At 36.9% G+C, this 14,827-nt stretch overlaps 2 protein-coding genes across 2 annotated transcripts in view; one reads left to right on the top strand and one right to left on the bottom strand.

Annotated features, from left to right (window-relative positions):
* Positions 1-10,342, top strand: part of LRRTM3 (leucine rich repeat transmembrane neuronal 3) — an 88,674-nt gene extending 78,332 nt beyond the window's left edge. The window contains exon 2 of the mRNA XM_035892554.1: positions 10,133-10,342. Within this exon, the coding sequence (XP_035748447.1) occupies positions 10,133-10,342 (210 nt within the window). The remainder of the gene's footprint in view (positions 1-10,132) is intronic.
* Positions 1-14,827, bottom strand: part of CTNNA3 (catenin alpha 3) — a 505,586-nt gene that overhangs the window by 345,766 nt on the left and 144,993 nt on the right. The window lies entirely within an intron of this gene.

Raw genomic sequence — 14,827 nt, 5'->3', positions numbered from 1 at the left:
AAGACTTACTAGAGTATACATACAATATATACACATCTACCTACATATGTGTGGCTTACAAATGTGTTCTCTTTGAGACATCTCTACAAATACATTATTTACTTTTCAAAGGTGTCTTTTCTCATGCACTTTTTATTCATGCAAATTCTTCACATTTCAAGATTATCTGTTGATTGCTCAATAATGAATTATAACTAAGATACAGTATGATGGCCAGGTTCACCAAGCTGCAACAAACTTTCCTAAGACAAAGATAGCTAGCTTTTTCTATACATAACAAATGCTTGCTATCTAACACTTTGAACTGAATCCATCACTTACCCAGCACCTAAAGCAAAAGCTTTATCTGTGCTGATTTAGTTTTAGACCCACAAAGTTCAGAGCTGTCTTTTTTAAATGATCCTTCAGTAATTATGCCTTCACAGCCCACCAGTAAACACCAAGTTTTGCATACAAATGAAAAACAAATGAGGAACCTAAAAAGGTTAGTGCTCAAGAGATACAGATCTCATCATAATAACATCTTTAGAAATGCTTTAGAGCAATATACATTTCCTTATTAAATAGTATGAAGCGTATTTCAAACAATGCATTAACTGAAAGTATAATTTTTTACTCATAATCATACACTCTCACATCCTAATTCAGTTTACTACGTAAGAACTTGAAGGACTGGTATTTAAAAAAAAAATAAAAATCCAAACCTGCAGGCTGTTACAGTAAAAAAAAACCAAAACCCAAACAAACAAAAAAACCCACCAATAAAACCCAAACCAAATGAACACACACACACACAAGCAAATAAAAACTCAAAAAGGCAGGGCAGATATTTATCTTGTCAGGAAGAACAGTATTTATAACTTGCTCATTTTTTAACATTAATAGCTAGCATGAATGTCTAACTAAAATAAAATGTAATACATACTGCTTTCAAAGCCAAGCAAGCAATTAAAGCTAATCAAGTCACAAGTTGTTCTCATCCTACGAATGTCACATTCTTTGCAGGAAGGAAAGATGTTAAGCAAATGTCACCCCGTTCAAATTTTGAAAAAAATAACAACATGCAAGACAAAATGTCCAGCAACTAGGAAACACAGCTGACTATTTCTTAGTCTGAGCTCCAGTGAACTGAATGGGAATGAAAGATAAAACCTTTTTAGTTCTGCTTCCTCCTCTTCCTTATCTTCTGCTTCTTAAAAATAAAAAGAAAGGGGTGATATTCTGTAGCTGTTAGCAGCTGCTCACATTGGCTTTTCAAAAAACTGTAAAAGTCATTGTCAAAACCAGTATATTCAACTTGCTGAAATTTTTTTGCCAATTTCTTCTACTTTAAAATTAAGATACCAAGTCTACAATGACCTAACTAAAAAAAAATTGCATGGTTTTCTCATGTAACCCAACAGTGGTTGAATGCTCTCTGTACCCTCTCCCATGCCTCAGAAAAAAAAACAACAGCTTATTGTTTTCATGTCCAACATTCAACACAAAGGCTCAAAGGTACTGGCCTTTGTCATTAAAGGTGATTTTTACTTTTTAGCACCAGTCTCCTCTCCAAGGGAATATGCTGCATCATAAATTACTTAAAATTCATGTTAAACATTGAACAGATAAGAATACTATTACTGATGGAGTATAATTCTAACCACGCACTTACTAAAGCTTTTTCTTTTTTGGTATCAATATAAACACAGGGTATTCAGCCACTAGAACAAAGTCAAGTCTAGAAGCAGCAGCAGCTACTTCAACAGGAGCTTTGAAATAATGTTTCTTACATTGCCATGGAGACAACTGGTCCTCACGTTCAGTGCAACTAAATGTATGGTTTAAAAAGCTTAAAATGTGTGACGTGATGAGGACCTCTCATCTGTCCTTTGCTTCCTCACTCTTGTCTTTCCCTGATAAGAATGCAGGGCTATGACATGTTTAATCTAACATGTCAGTGAAGAATGGGCTCAAAACAGATGCATAGCAATACATGTTCGGTTTTGCTTGCATTTGTTTCTTGCAATGTAGGACCCCAATTTAGGTCACCAGAGATAACACATTGGAATGGAAAAATTACCAAACACAAGCAGAGCACATCAAACATATCACGACTGTACTTTATTGCCCAGATTTAGTGCAGAGAAGGAAAATCATAGCAGAAGAAAAGCAAGTGTTCTTGAGCAACAGAAAAGAAATTTTCATGTTGAAATCATGTTCAACATCTGGACAGATGTGCCCTTTGAATAGAAAACACAATTCCCCCTCAACAAGAGGGCATTAACTTAACATCTGTGTGAAGAAAAAATTTGCTGTTCAACAAAAGCTATTGTTACTGCTTACACTTTGGTAGGTTTTTAATTACAGCCTGAACTGAGTAGAAATGAATTTTGAGAGAAGCAGAAAAAGCTTGAAAACATCCTTCCCTTTGCATTCCCTCCCTCGCACAACTCCTCCCTGCCACTCATGAGTAAAGCTGGGTGAGTTAATACCAATGCCTTGTGACATTTCACGCCAAAGGTCTCACCAGCTGATCTAACAACACATTGCCCTTTCCTAGGCCTTTAGAACTTGGACTCCGAAAGGTTCAAATATGCAGACACTAGTTTTAAGGAACAACCACCTAAGAATTTAGAGGTTTAGAGGAAAACCAAGATCTTTCAAGTGACTAGCAATTTTTGCAGCCATCCATTTTTAGCACTTTAAAGGGACCACAATTTAATCATTTACTCATTGCCTTACAGTAAGGACTCCTCACAGTGTATGCCAATATTTAATAAAAGATTATAAAACTAATTAAGTATTAATTACAAAAGAATTAAGTAATACCAACAACAATAAAAAGTACCTTCCGGTAAACTTACCCCCACAGGCGAGTTACGTTTTGGTAGAGGAGCTAGGAGGATCTGAACTGTAAATCCATGACCATCACAAATAGGCTATAACAGGTTTATCTATTCCTTTAACAAAGCTTGAGTTTAATTATCTCCCTTGTTTCACGGAACAGAACTTCTAAGTAAATACATGCTTGAAGCTGCAGATAGTTAAAGAAATGGGAGAAGATCACAATCAGATAGGTCCTTTCTTTTCATAACTATACCCACCAGACACCTCTAAGGCTTTCACAGAAAGCCACTGGACACGCTACTTAAGAGAAAAAAGAAGGGACTTGTTACATGCAAGACCTGCCTAAATCTGATCTAGTTAGCGGTGTCCCTGCTCACTGCAGGGGTTTCGACTAGATGACATCTAGGGGTCCCTTCCAACACAAAACATTCTATGATTCTATGAAATCATAGAGAGGATTTAAATGCGGGGCACAGTGGCAGGAGACGTAGGTGAAGGTACAGAACAATCTTGCTGCAGTCCTGCCCTAAGACTCCACAAGGAACAGGGACTCAGCTTCAGGGAGAAGCCAGTTAAGAAGCTTGAATGAGTGTTCAGGTAATTCTTGTGCAACTTCATCAATAAACAAGAACCCTGCTGAGTACTTCAAATATTCCAAGACCTACCTAGGTTATTGGAAGAAAACAGGAACCGCTGAGGAGCAGAGCAAGGCTACTACACTGTGCCTGGGGTGTATATTCACCTTTTTCTCTCCATTCAGAACAAGAAGTAGTTTCTAGCACAAGTCCCAGATACACAGAACTGCTATAGGCCAGCAGCACTGGAACAAGAGGTTTTGGATTACACTCTTACATAGCATTTTCTCTGCATCTTATAGCAACAGAAGAAAAAGAAACAACCAAGTTAATAGAGCCCTCTTAGGGAAATAACAATGTTAGAGAGCAATGGAAAAGTATTTGGGGAAAAACAGTTCCTCTTGAGAGAAAACCAGGACATGGAAAACAGAGTAAAATGTTTTGAAAGGTCTGCGGTAAAATCTGGGACAGGCATTACAATGCCCTGCAATGCTGTCTATGAAAACAAAAGGGCACCTATGGAGGGCTGCATGGAAAAGAGGCAGACAGGAAAAACTGAGAAACTCTGCCTATAGCCACCATTATCCAAGGTAGTTCTGGCTACAAGAGACAGCTCTCAGAGAGGGCAGGATAAAATGCATTTCAGTGGAATGAGCCTGGGGTAGGCCAGAGGACAGAACCGGTCGGTTGGCAGAGGGATGGAGTCACTGGAAAGCAAAAGGCAGATGGAGAAGAAGTCACCAGGCACTGTGAGAAGCAAAGTCTTAAGAGAAATGGAAGGGAAAAGCAGGCAACCAGATAGGAAACATGCAGATGAGAAATATGGGAAAATAGGACAGAGGGTGACAGAGGAAAACAGGTAAATGTGTCTGACCATCATAAAGAGAATAGCATAATGAAGCTTGGAGTAGGCACGCTGGGAAGTTGAGAGGGGGCTGAGAAAACAGAGATAGCAAAAACAAAGCACAATTTGACAAGTGATTTGCAAGCTTGTGTGAAACAGGGCTATTTAAAGAAGAATTGAAGGTATCGCGGAAATATTGGCTAGTTAATATGAATAAAATGGGTTCAGTGATGCTTTGCTGAGAACAACGTTCAATAGTGAGGTTCACAGACATAGGAAACAGGAGAGAAATAGGAATTCAGGGGGGTCCCAAATGAAGACAGAAACTGCCTTCACTTGTAATTCAAAGTCCGAAATCAGATTGTTAATATTCATGAAAGAGCCAACTTAGATAAGATTTCTTAAATACATTAATTATAATTTATTCTAATGTATTCTCTATCTAATAAACCCAAGGTATTTTATTCCTTCCAAGCCTTTTTCTCTTTTATGCGCATAAGGATTCAAAAATAGTACTATCCAAAATTTAACCTCCAATAAATTTAAATAACATGGCAAATACATCACAAAGACAAACTAATGGATGGTAAAGTTATCAGGTTTGTTTTGAGGTTCATTTGAAATAACAGGATCCTTCACAGGTGTCATGAATAAAGCATTTCATTTTGATTCATGCCATAAAACCTTTATGGTTCCCCTGTATATATTACAAGGGCTTGTTCCTTTTTTTTTTTTTTTTTTTTTTTTTACTGAAGCCAATCGCAAAATTCCACTGACTTCTATATGAAATAGGTTTAACTCTCATATGTTGACCATATGCTGATATATTATAGTCCCATGCCTATGTTGTAATACCATTCCTATATTCTGTACATTTTCAGAATGATATATCACAAGTCCATCACTTCTATTGCTTCCATCCTTCAGCTCATTTTATTCTCCTATTTCAGTGTACAACCTGGTTTACTTATTTTCATCCCTCCTCATTATGATCTTCTGTTTTTGAGCTCCTTATCTCTGCCATCTCCATGGACAATATTCCTTTGCCCTATCATATTTTCCCATGCCTACATTCTTAAGCCACTCCAGATCTTTGACTATGCCCTTATGCCTTTAGTTTCCCAGCTTCCATTTCCAGAATTCTGTGGCTGAGTCTTGAAATCGCCCAGGAGGTTTGAACACCCCACGTCCGTTCAATTTAACAAAATACCAAAATCCTTAGGCTGAAAATATTGCCTCCAATTCTATATACAATAAATTCAGAAAAAAATGCAGTTCTGTTTCTTATGAAAGCCAAGCCAAGGTCAAGCAATCAGATAAGAACAGAGCCACAACACCAGAAGCTTAATAAATGCTGTACGCCTTTGCTAGAACCTTTCCCATCTTTGCTGACTGCCAAGATATTCATCTGTAGCTAGAAGCATTCCCCTCCCCAACCAGTTCACATCTGTTTAGCAGTGAATATACTTCTGCAGTCTGGATAAAATAACCTATTTCCTGCAGATCTCTGTAATTGCTAGAGAGAAGCCAGAACCAAATTCTCAGTCTCATTTTAAATTAAAAAAAAAAACCAAAAAAAAAAAACAACCAAAAAAACCGCTTTCTTTTTAATCTGTGGTAATTTTTCAACTGCCAGCGAGGATCAAAACAGAAATGCAAAAACATCAACATCCCAACCACTGGACTGAATTTTTGTCAGGACTGAACAGAATTACTATTTTTTTTTTTTAAATTCTGGTTTGCTATACAGTTTTGTAAATGCAACCTTTTAGCTACATTTTCTATGTAAAACAAGTCTGGAGTTTTAGACTTCCTTACTGAAAAGATATAGGGTTGATGGAACTTCTCCCCACCCCCCACTGTACAGAAATTTAATACTATGCAATGAAATTCAGCTTGCAGGACAGATGCTTCCTTGAATAGTAATTGCAATTTTAAGACTTCTGAACTGCAAATCTGAGATAAGCTGAGGCTTTTTGGATGCTCGTCTGAACCTGAACTCCAAACAATATGAGGTTCACACATCACTAGTAATTAAACAACGCAGAGTTTTTTACTCCAGAATTGCTGCCAAAGACATGAGAGCTATCATTGCAAATGCTGTGGTATTACTTATTGGAATTTAAAAAAAAAGTTCAAAGAACAGGAGTTTTATAGAGACAGAACTTTTACTGAGACACATACCACTATCAGAAGGAAAAAGGCAAAGAAGGAAATACAAACAGGGATGTTCCTTGCTTAATTACCATGACATGAGGGTTGACATCTCTGTTCCAGGACTATAACCTGAGAAGCCCAAAATGATCCAGCACACCTAGGCAGCAGTAGAGCAGCAGTTGGTAGCAGCTTCACCTGATGGTTACAAATGAGCTGCGGTATGAACTGGAGTGACCAAGAAGTCTCCTTCCCCAAATACTTACACTAAAAAGGAATATGGCAGGTGGTCAGATCTTCACTGTTCCAGGAAATAGAGACAGAATGAGACACACTTAAGGAGGGAAAAAAGATGCAGCAAGAGAAAGTAAGTAGGTCAGAAGAAACTGTCTGGGAGATTTTATAACAGGCCTGAAAACCACTAATTTTCTAAAAGGTGCAGATTTTGCATTCTACAGGAATGGCCTGATTACAAGAGAACCAGTGCAGTTTCTTCTGAAGAATGCCATCATTCCTGGTTCATATTTGCCAAGAATAAGGTAGAATTGTCAACACAATTTCATACATCACTTCAGAAAACAGCAATGAAGAACCATACAGGCTAATATTTTTTTTCAGAATGGAAACTTTACCAGATTAAGGAAAATGTCATTAATCCAAAAGCTGTTCTGTTCCTCTAATCTCAGCTAGGCCTTAGATCTCCTCCTATGTGGCTTCCCACTCAGGCCTGTATGCATATGCATGAAAGAATGCATGTATGCAATTGTCTACATTTCATGGCAATTGCACGTATAGTTTGCTTACCCCACCTTGCTTAGCTGACAAACTTCTTTTAGAGTTGCTTTACTGCAAGGCCATCATGTCAGCATCAGAAAGAAATTAGAACAAGCCCATAACCATAACCAGCGTGTTTCTGACTATAGGTCTGAAGCAGTTAAAGTGCTCCTTTCCTCTCTTCTGATGTCTTTCTATTCTGATGTTGTTGAAAAGAGAATATGATCAAATGTCAGCAATTTAGATACATAACATGAAAAATACATGACAAAAGGCTGCTGAGAATATGACCAGGTATTACGACCATAACACACACATACTTTTTCCAGTCCAGCATACATACAACAAACCTTTTTCAAAAATGTATGCAAGCCTCATCTCTTATTCCAAATACAGAGACAGATTTTAATTTTTACAAAGCATGTCAACCCGTATCTTCTATTTTGATAGATGTGGCACTAAATATCTCTTCACTGACTATTCCAACAAAAATGTGGGCAACCACATTTGAAGCCAGATTGTACAACATTTTGTCTGGTTTCCATGGAAGTGTGGCTAGGCATTAGTGATATAAGGCCATTCACCACCTTTTGCTCCTGTCAAAAAAGGGGCAACGCAAATATGACTAAATCAGCTGAGTGAGCAGAGAAAAAGTGAGTACCAGCATGTCTACATGATTCCCTGTACAGCCAGAGCCTTAATGCCACTTTTCTTTTTTGTACACTCTTTGGGACATCTCATGTCTTCTAGCCTCGCTGTTTACTAAGGTGGTTCATTCAGCAAGAAATTCTGTGTACCTCTCGGGCACGTGTGTCTGGCCAACAGAACACAAATGGAGATGGAAGTGGCTTTGCTTACATCCCATCTCCAAACTTTAGAGCAGTCTTTAGGTTAGGTACAAAGAGGACCAGAGATGTTTTTACCCTACAATACCATGGGAACTGAAGGCACAATCAACCTGGGATGGAGAGGATCAGTCCTGTTTACAGTAGGGCTTAAGAATTGTGTTGGTTGTATTGAAATTGCTGCTTGAGGAGATAGGGGCCAGGGTTCTGGATGTGATCACACTAGTGACGAGGTCATAGTGTAGCACTGTAGCCTTTCCTCTATCATGACAGCAAAGCTGCAGGAGACAAAACAAGTTCATTGCATTGTGGCCTCCAAAAGTAATCTATGCCCATGGTGACACCATCCAATATTGTGCCAATCCATGAAATTAGGTTAGGAAATATATTTTGAGCTGTAAAAGTAAATGTTAATAGTTTAAGAAAAGATATTGATAGTGTTTATGAAGGGGGAAAAATGTGGAGCATTTCTTCTTGTTCTATGTATTTAAAATGCCAGAGCTCTTCCTCAGGTAAAGTCTGCATTATTTTAAGAAAGCCTGAGGTACTCATTAAGTGTTTCATCACAAGGGGAAAAAAAAAAAGCCGCAACAAAACACACCCAAGGTGGCTACATGAAATACATGAAATGCAGGGAGATCTCATGAATTTTTATGAGTGAAGAGATACAGATCACCAGACACCTATGATACATATGGTGTCTTTAACCTTAAATCTTTCAAATACAAGAATCAGGACAGGAAAAAAATACATTTGACTGGTTTTCTGATTCTGTCCTATGAAGATACAGTTTCGTCACAGGTTGAACTGATATTCTTCCAATTCAGACAGTGCGATCACCTGATATGCTGCATACATTCATCTGCTGATCTGAACGTTATTTAGCTCTTCATGAGCTACCGATATCTCATATGTAGGTAGAAAAGTCATCATTTCCTTATATTTTTCAGTCTATTGACGTGTTTTGCATAGCATATGAGCAGTGTTTATAGCGAGACTTACAACACGTTGTCATGAGCATGTAGAGGTACAGGTGGGACATCCAAATGCATCAGCCAGTTGTGCTAATGAGAAACAGTTTTGGTTTGTATTATTTCATATTTCAAATTCAAATGCTTTTAAATATTACCTGCCTTCATATTTAGTTTTACTACATTTCAGTCAGTCTTCAAAACAACAGCAAGAGAACAATAAAAGCCACAATTCTCTTTAGTTTTACAATGGACTGGAAATCTGATTTTCAAATCCTTTAACTCATGACTCACATAGCCATTACAACAGACACCTTTTTCATCCTTCAATTCTCTTGATATATATAAAAGTAAATCTAATAGCACAAATACATACAATTCAAAATCTGTATTAATTTCACCTCTGATTCTACAATGTATTGTAAATAATTCTATGCTGAAGTGTGTTCAAAATCCCCAAGAAAATAGTAAAAAAAAAAAATGAATAACTTTTCAGCCTAAAGCATTTGAGTTAAACCTGCAATAGTGAAGCTTCCAAGAGCTACCACAGCATAACAGTGGATGAAGCTGTCATCTACCATGGCCCAATATTTACTGAAAGCTGCTAGATTCAAATCACTGCTTATGCTATAGATAATAGGAAACGCCATCTGTATTTCCCAGCAGACCAATAGTATCGCACCCACTGATACATTCAAGCAAGATCCACTAACCACTTTTAAACTTAAAAAGCCATTTAAATGTCATTTGAAATATTCCATATATCCCCAACTGAGTCACTACTCTTTCTCCTCCCTGATAGATTGATTTTAGCAGAGGCTAATTACATTCTAAAGATAAAATTTGCGTTAAAGCACATTTTAATCCTCACAAACACATTCAAGCCCACACCTAGCCCTGGGCCACAAGATCAAAAGTGGTAGTGCTTAAGCTTAAAACACCCTAGTAAAGACCTGGGTTTGGGTGGAGCGGAGGGGGTAGAGGGATAGAGAGAAGGAAGAGATTTTTTACCTGCAACACTGTATTTGGCATTAGCCAATGTTTTTAGACAGTCCGTTTCTTCAACATTAAATGCAGGCAAGTACAATCTGATCATGTCTTTTGGTAACTGGCTGGTTTTCATCTTCTTTTTCCCCCTAGATACCATTGTCTATGAATGTGTCAACATTTCTTGCCTATGATCAGCCCACGATAAGTTACTGTGGAGTGCACCATGAACTGCTTGCTCACAAGCCCTATGACTCGAATAACCAGGAAGAAACAGTGGAAACACACCTAGAAACAGATCTGGATCTGAGCACAATAACAACAGCAGCACGCATCAAGGAACACAGTCAGCAGCTGGCTTAACTGGGGGAGGGGGGGGTTGTTGTCAATTATTTTTTTTCCTGTAGCAGAGGCTGCAACCAAATTCTATGTAACATTATGGACAGAAGCGAGAAGACATAGTATTATGGATTCTAGGATCTCTGTTCAAATTAAAAATGAATCACAAAGATTAATTGTTTCAAGTCTACAATTTGTAATTAGTTAAGTTGTGCAGTATTTTTTTGACTTCAGAGTATGACCCTTAAAGTGAATCTTTTTCAAAACTCATCCTACCTACCTGTATAAACTGTACAGATGTAATGTATTTTTCATATTGTAAAGTTTCAACTACCAAGAACAGCTGGTATGTACAGTACCATAATTTAATTACATCTTACTTTACAAGTTTCAGTTTCTAAAGTTTCAAATTAACAAAAGTTATTTCTTGTGTTATTAAGTTACTCTGTTTTGTAGGGATCATTTTGTTACTGCTTTTGTGCCCAGAAAACTTTAATCTAAAATTCTGTCCTTTGCAGAATATGCACCGTTTTTACCGTGTTTAATGTGTAGAATTTTATCTACTGGTTCCACAAGTAATGCATTAACCAAAAGGAGGGTTGAACTATTCAGACTTCTAAGAAATTCTTAAAATACATAGCCAAGTTTTCTTATAAATGAAAATTTAAAAAAAAAAAAAATAACAATTCTCCTCAAACTTACCTGTTGCCTTGAAATACAGCCTGATTTCTAAATGAGAAACATGTAATGATAAACAGATCTATTTTAACAACAAATTTTATGTATGCAACTCTTAGACGATGCTGATGATGTTCTTCTGTAAAGTCTCACTGTTCTGCAAGACAATATGGACAGGAGACTTTACTAGGCAGCCATCTTTACAAAATCTGCTGTGAGACTAGAGCCTGCCAAATCAGGCATTTGTATTTCTACTTAAAGACGAATGGGTGCCAAACCTACTTCTGTCAAAGATAGCTGCTGACGGAAGTGGCAACAGAAACAAGCCCTTAAGAGTTATACTACTCCTAGAATGTAAAATGCTACTCAAAAGTAAGAAACTCCTACCCCGCTGAAAAATATATAGTAATTCAGACCAAACAGTAAAGGTTAATAGTCCTTTAACATTATGATAACGTCAAGCTAAGGAAATAAAAACCCAAAACCTTTAAATAATAAAAAAAAATGTAGTATTAAGTCTTTAACAATTACTACATTGCTTATTTGTCTACCATTTAATATCTGGATTGAAGCATTCTTATATCCCATTCTTTGGTTTTAAATCTTCAAGACTTCTCAATACTGTATGAGAATAACTTTTATAATACTACCCTCATGTTGTAATCACAGAAGATTACAGAAATTAGAAACACATTATATCATGCCGACTCGGTGAAATACAAAAGGGAACACGAGCCTTCCAAAACATAGGAGAAAAGTTTCATATGGTGAAGCAACTTTTTTATAATAAAGAGAAATTATATAACCACAAATCTATTTTTCTGAATGTTTATCCCACCATATTTTCGTGTAGCTTCAAAGCAGAAGACTGAGATTTAAAATTACAGTTCAACTGTTTGTACAAAATATAAAGCAAATATAATGAAAAATAGCTTCAAAATATTGTTAACAAATGAATCTGCATTCACTATCTTTTGAGTGGAAACAAGTGTCAAAACAGAATACATTGTATTGGTTATTTATTTAGCATCTTAGATTTTGTAACATATTTTGCATAAATTATTTGCTATTCAAAACATTACTTGTCTTTTTAAGACTCATCTTAAACATCCACACTTCAGTTCCTTATTTCTTTACTACATGGGTTCTTGAATTCCTGGTCATCTTCTACAGTGCTGGAATTCTACTATGCACAGTTTGAAAACACATTTTGCTAATTATAAAATGAAACCAAAAATGCAGGTGTCATTCTGGAGTCAAGTGACTTTTGTACTGCAGGAAGAAGTTAACTGCTCCATTTCAAAGTTGGTTTTAAGGTTTAATGTTTAGGCATTCTGGTCACAATAGAAGGCCTAAGCTCTTAGGATCAAATACCATCCTCCCAAAACATTATTTCAGTTATTCTTACTCTGCCCTTCCTATTCTTTACTGCCCTCAAATATTTATGGTGCATGAATGTGGTCCTGGCACTGATGCAGTTACTTGAAATGCACAAATGGTCAAAGGCTCCAGGTACCTGTAATTTATGGAGAACTGTACAACATGAATATTTTCAGCGTTACACACTCTAAAGAACTTAGGCTAAGGAGCGTGATAAACTATTTTCTTACACCAAGAGACACAAAATATTTTTGACATCTGGTTAAACAAGCAAGCGCAACTGGGTATATGTTCATGTACATAAATGTTTCTCCTTTTGTTTCTTTTCTCCAATAATGAAGCATACATTAATGAATCTGGTTTGTCTTGGACCTCTCCTGAAAGACTTGCAGTTTCAGACTGATGTATGAATAGACAAATGAACAGCAGGGTCACAGAAATAGCAGCGATTCTGCACCTCTCAGCTCTGCTGTACTATCACAATCAACATCCTGGGCATTTGTAAGCCCAACGGGCCACTCCAGCACTCTGAAAGACAGATACAACATCCCAGGGCCCAAAGCAGTGGATTACGTGCCTGCTCCAAATCTAGAGTTTTAAACATATGTTTCCATACATATAACTGCATACCATTTTCTTAATGGACTGCATCAACCTGAAATCTGCTATTCTCAACAAGATGGATGTCTTCAAGACAACTAGATGGCAGGTAGGTACCTTCCCTAAAAAAATCAATAGAAGGAAAAAAATCTAGGTTAAGTTAACCCAAACAAGGACTCACTCTTAAGGTCCTACATTAGTGTGTGTACACCTGCTTTCCAACAGAGTATTGATGGCTATGTACTGACTTGGGAGTGCACAGAAATACTAAATGCTGTAGTTATGTGTACAAAACACTTTTTATCACCTAATAAAGTCCCAGTCTTCTACGTTAGACAGTACAAGAAAAATGTAGGCTGAGGCTATGGGTTCAAAAATTTATTTACATAGGGTCACTTTTACATATAATTTCCCTTTGCAAGATGATCCACACACCAGAAGCAGAGGTAGCCAACAGCACCAATCTCAGTCTTACAGTTAAGTGACACCACCATACCCTGTTAGATCATTTTATCAAGAAACAGCTGGGCAAATTCATTATGCTTGCAAAATACAAGCTGATAGAGAGTATAGCCTCTATCAATAATAAATAAAAAAAAAACCAACCCACAGACATTTTTAAAAAGAAATCTAAAGAAGAGGGTATATAGGAAGGTTAATGATTAATCTGACAAATTACTGCATATGTCTCATGACAGTATATAAAAAAATAACAAACAAAAAAAAAATCTATACAAGAAAGCAAATGGCTGTCTCAATTAAAAAGTGAACAAAATTTACACTACAAAGTGTTATAGAAACTACCCAGAAAGGATCTGAGAGCTACCACTAACAAAATATATATATATATATTTATATACACAGTTTTCAGAGATCCATCACAAATATCAGACTTCTTTTGGCAACACACAACAAACAGAAAATGTACCAAGCTCAGAAGTTGTTTACTACCTTGCTTTACTGACAGCCACTCAATCTCTCCTCTTCTCTCTCAAGGCATTTTTTATCTCTGACTGTTATTTCCAATCCTTAGATCAGACAAGAGAACAGAAATTGTGCAAAAAACGTAACATGAATGGTAAAAAACCAAAAACAAAACTGCAAGGGCAACACCACTGACTAGAAAAATAAAGCCAGGATTCCAGTATCAACAGAGCTGTAATAAATTCTGGAAATTGATTTATTGTCAGTGTAGGTACCCAAAGATTGTTAATGTAAAAAAATTACATGATAGGTATAGTGTCAAATACAAGCACCTACATTTAGTTCCCGACTGGTCTAGCAGAAACAGTCTGTTGAGCAGGTGAGAAAGAACAGTTTAACTCACGTTCCCTAGCCTGATCCTCCTTTCTTGAGGGACAAATCATTTTGCTCCAGACTTTGCATGGGTCTCAGGGGCCTGGGCTTCCTGAAGGCAAATCTGACCAGTAAAGGCATTAATATCTCTAAATGAATATAATAATGGATTTACTTGGTCAGATCAAAGATATATCTAGGTTTGATAACCTGTCTTGAACAGCAGCTGAAAGATGAAACCCAAAGAAGCACTGAAGAATGGGGCAAGCACACAGCAGTATTTCCCCAGAATGCCCCTACAGTCCCCAACAGTTTGTAGGTCAGGGACTTACTGAGCCAAATGTGGCATTTTAATAGTCCCTTCTTGAATGCATACATGTCTTTGAAGACATACAAATTTGTAACATTCACAAGCCCTGCAGACAGTAAATCTACTTTGACAAGAAAACCTGCCTCTTTGTTCTAGTAGAAATGAATGATAGAGTAGTGTAATAATAACACTTTCCACTTTCATTTTTGACACAGAAATATGCTTATCACATAATTAATAACGAC

Source organism: Egretta garzetta, unplaced genomic scaffold (assembly GCF_000687185.1).
Source record: "Egretta garzetta isolate BGI_Z169 unplaced genomic scaffold, ASM68718v1 scaffold204, whole genome shotgun sequence".
NCBI classification, from domain to species: Eukaryota; Metazoa; Chordata; class Aves; order Pelecaniformes; family Ardeidae; genus Egretta; species Egretta garzetta.
Note: the sequence above shows the minus strand (reverse complement) of the source record. Positions and strands in the feature narration are given on the sequence as shown.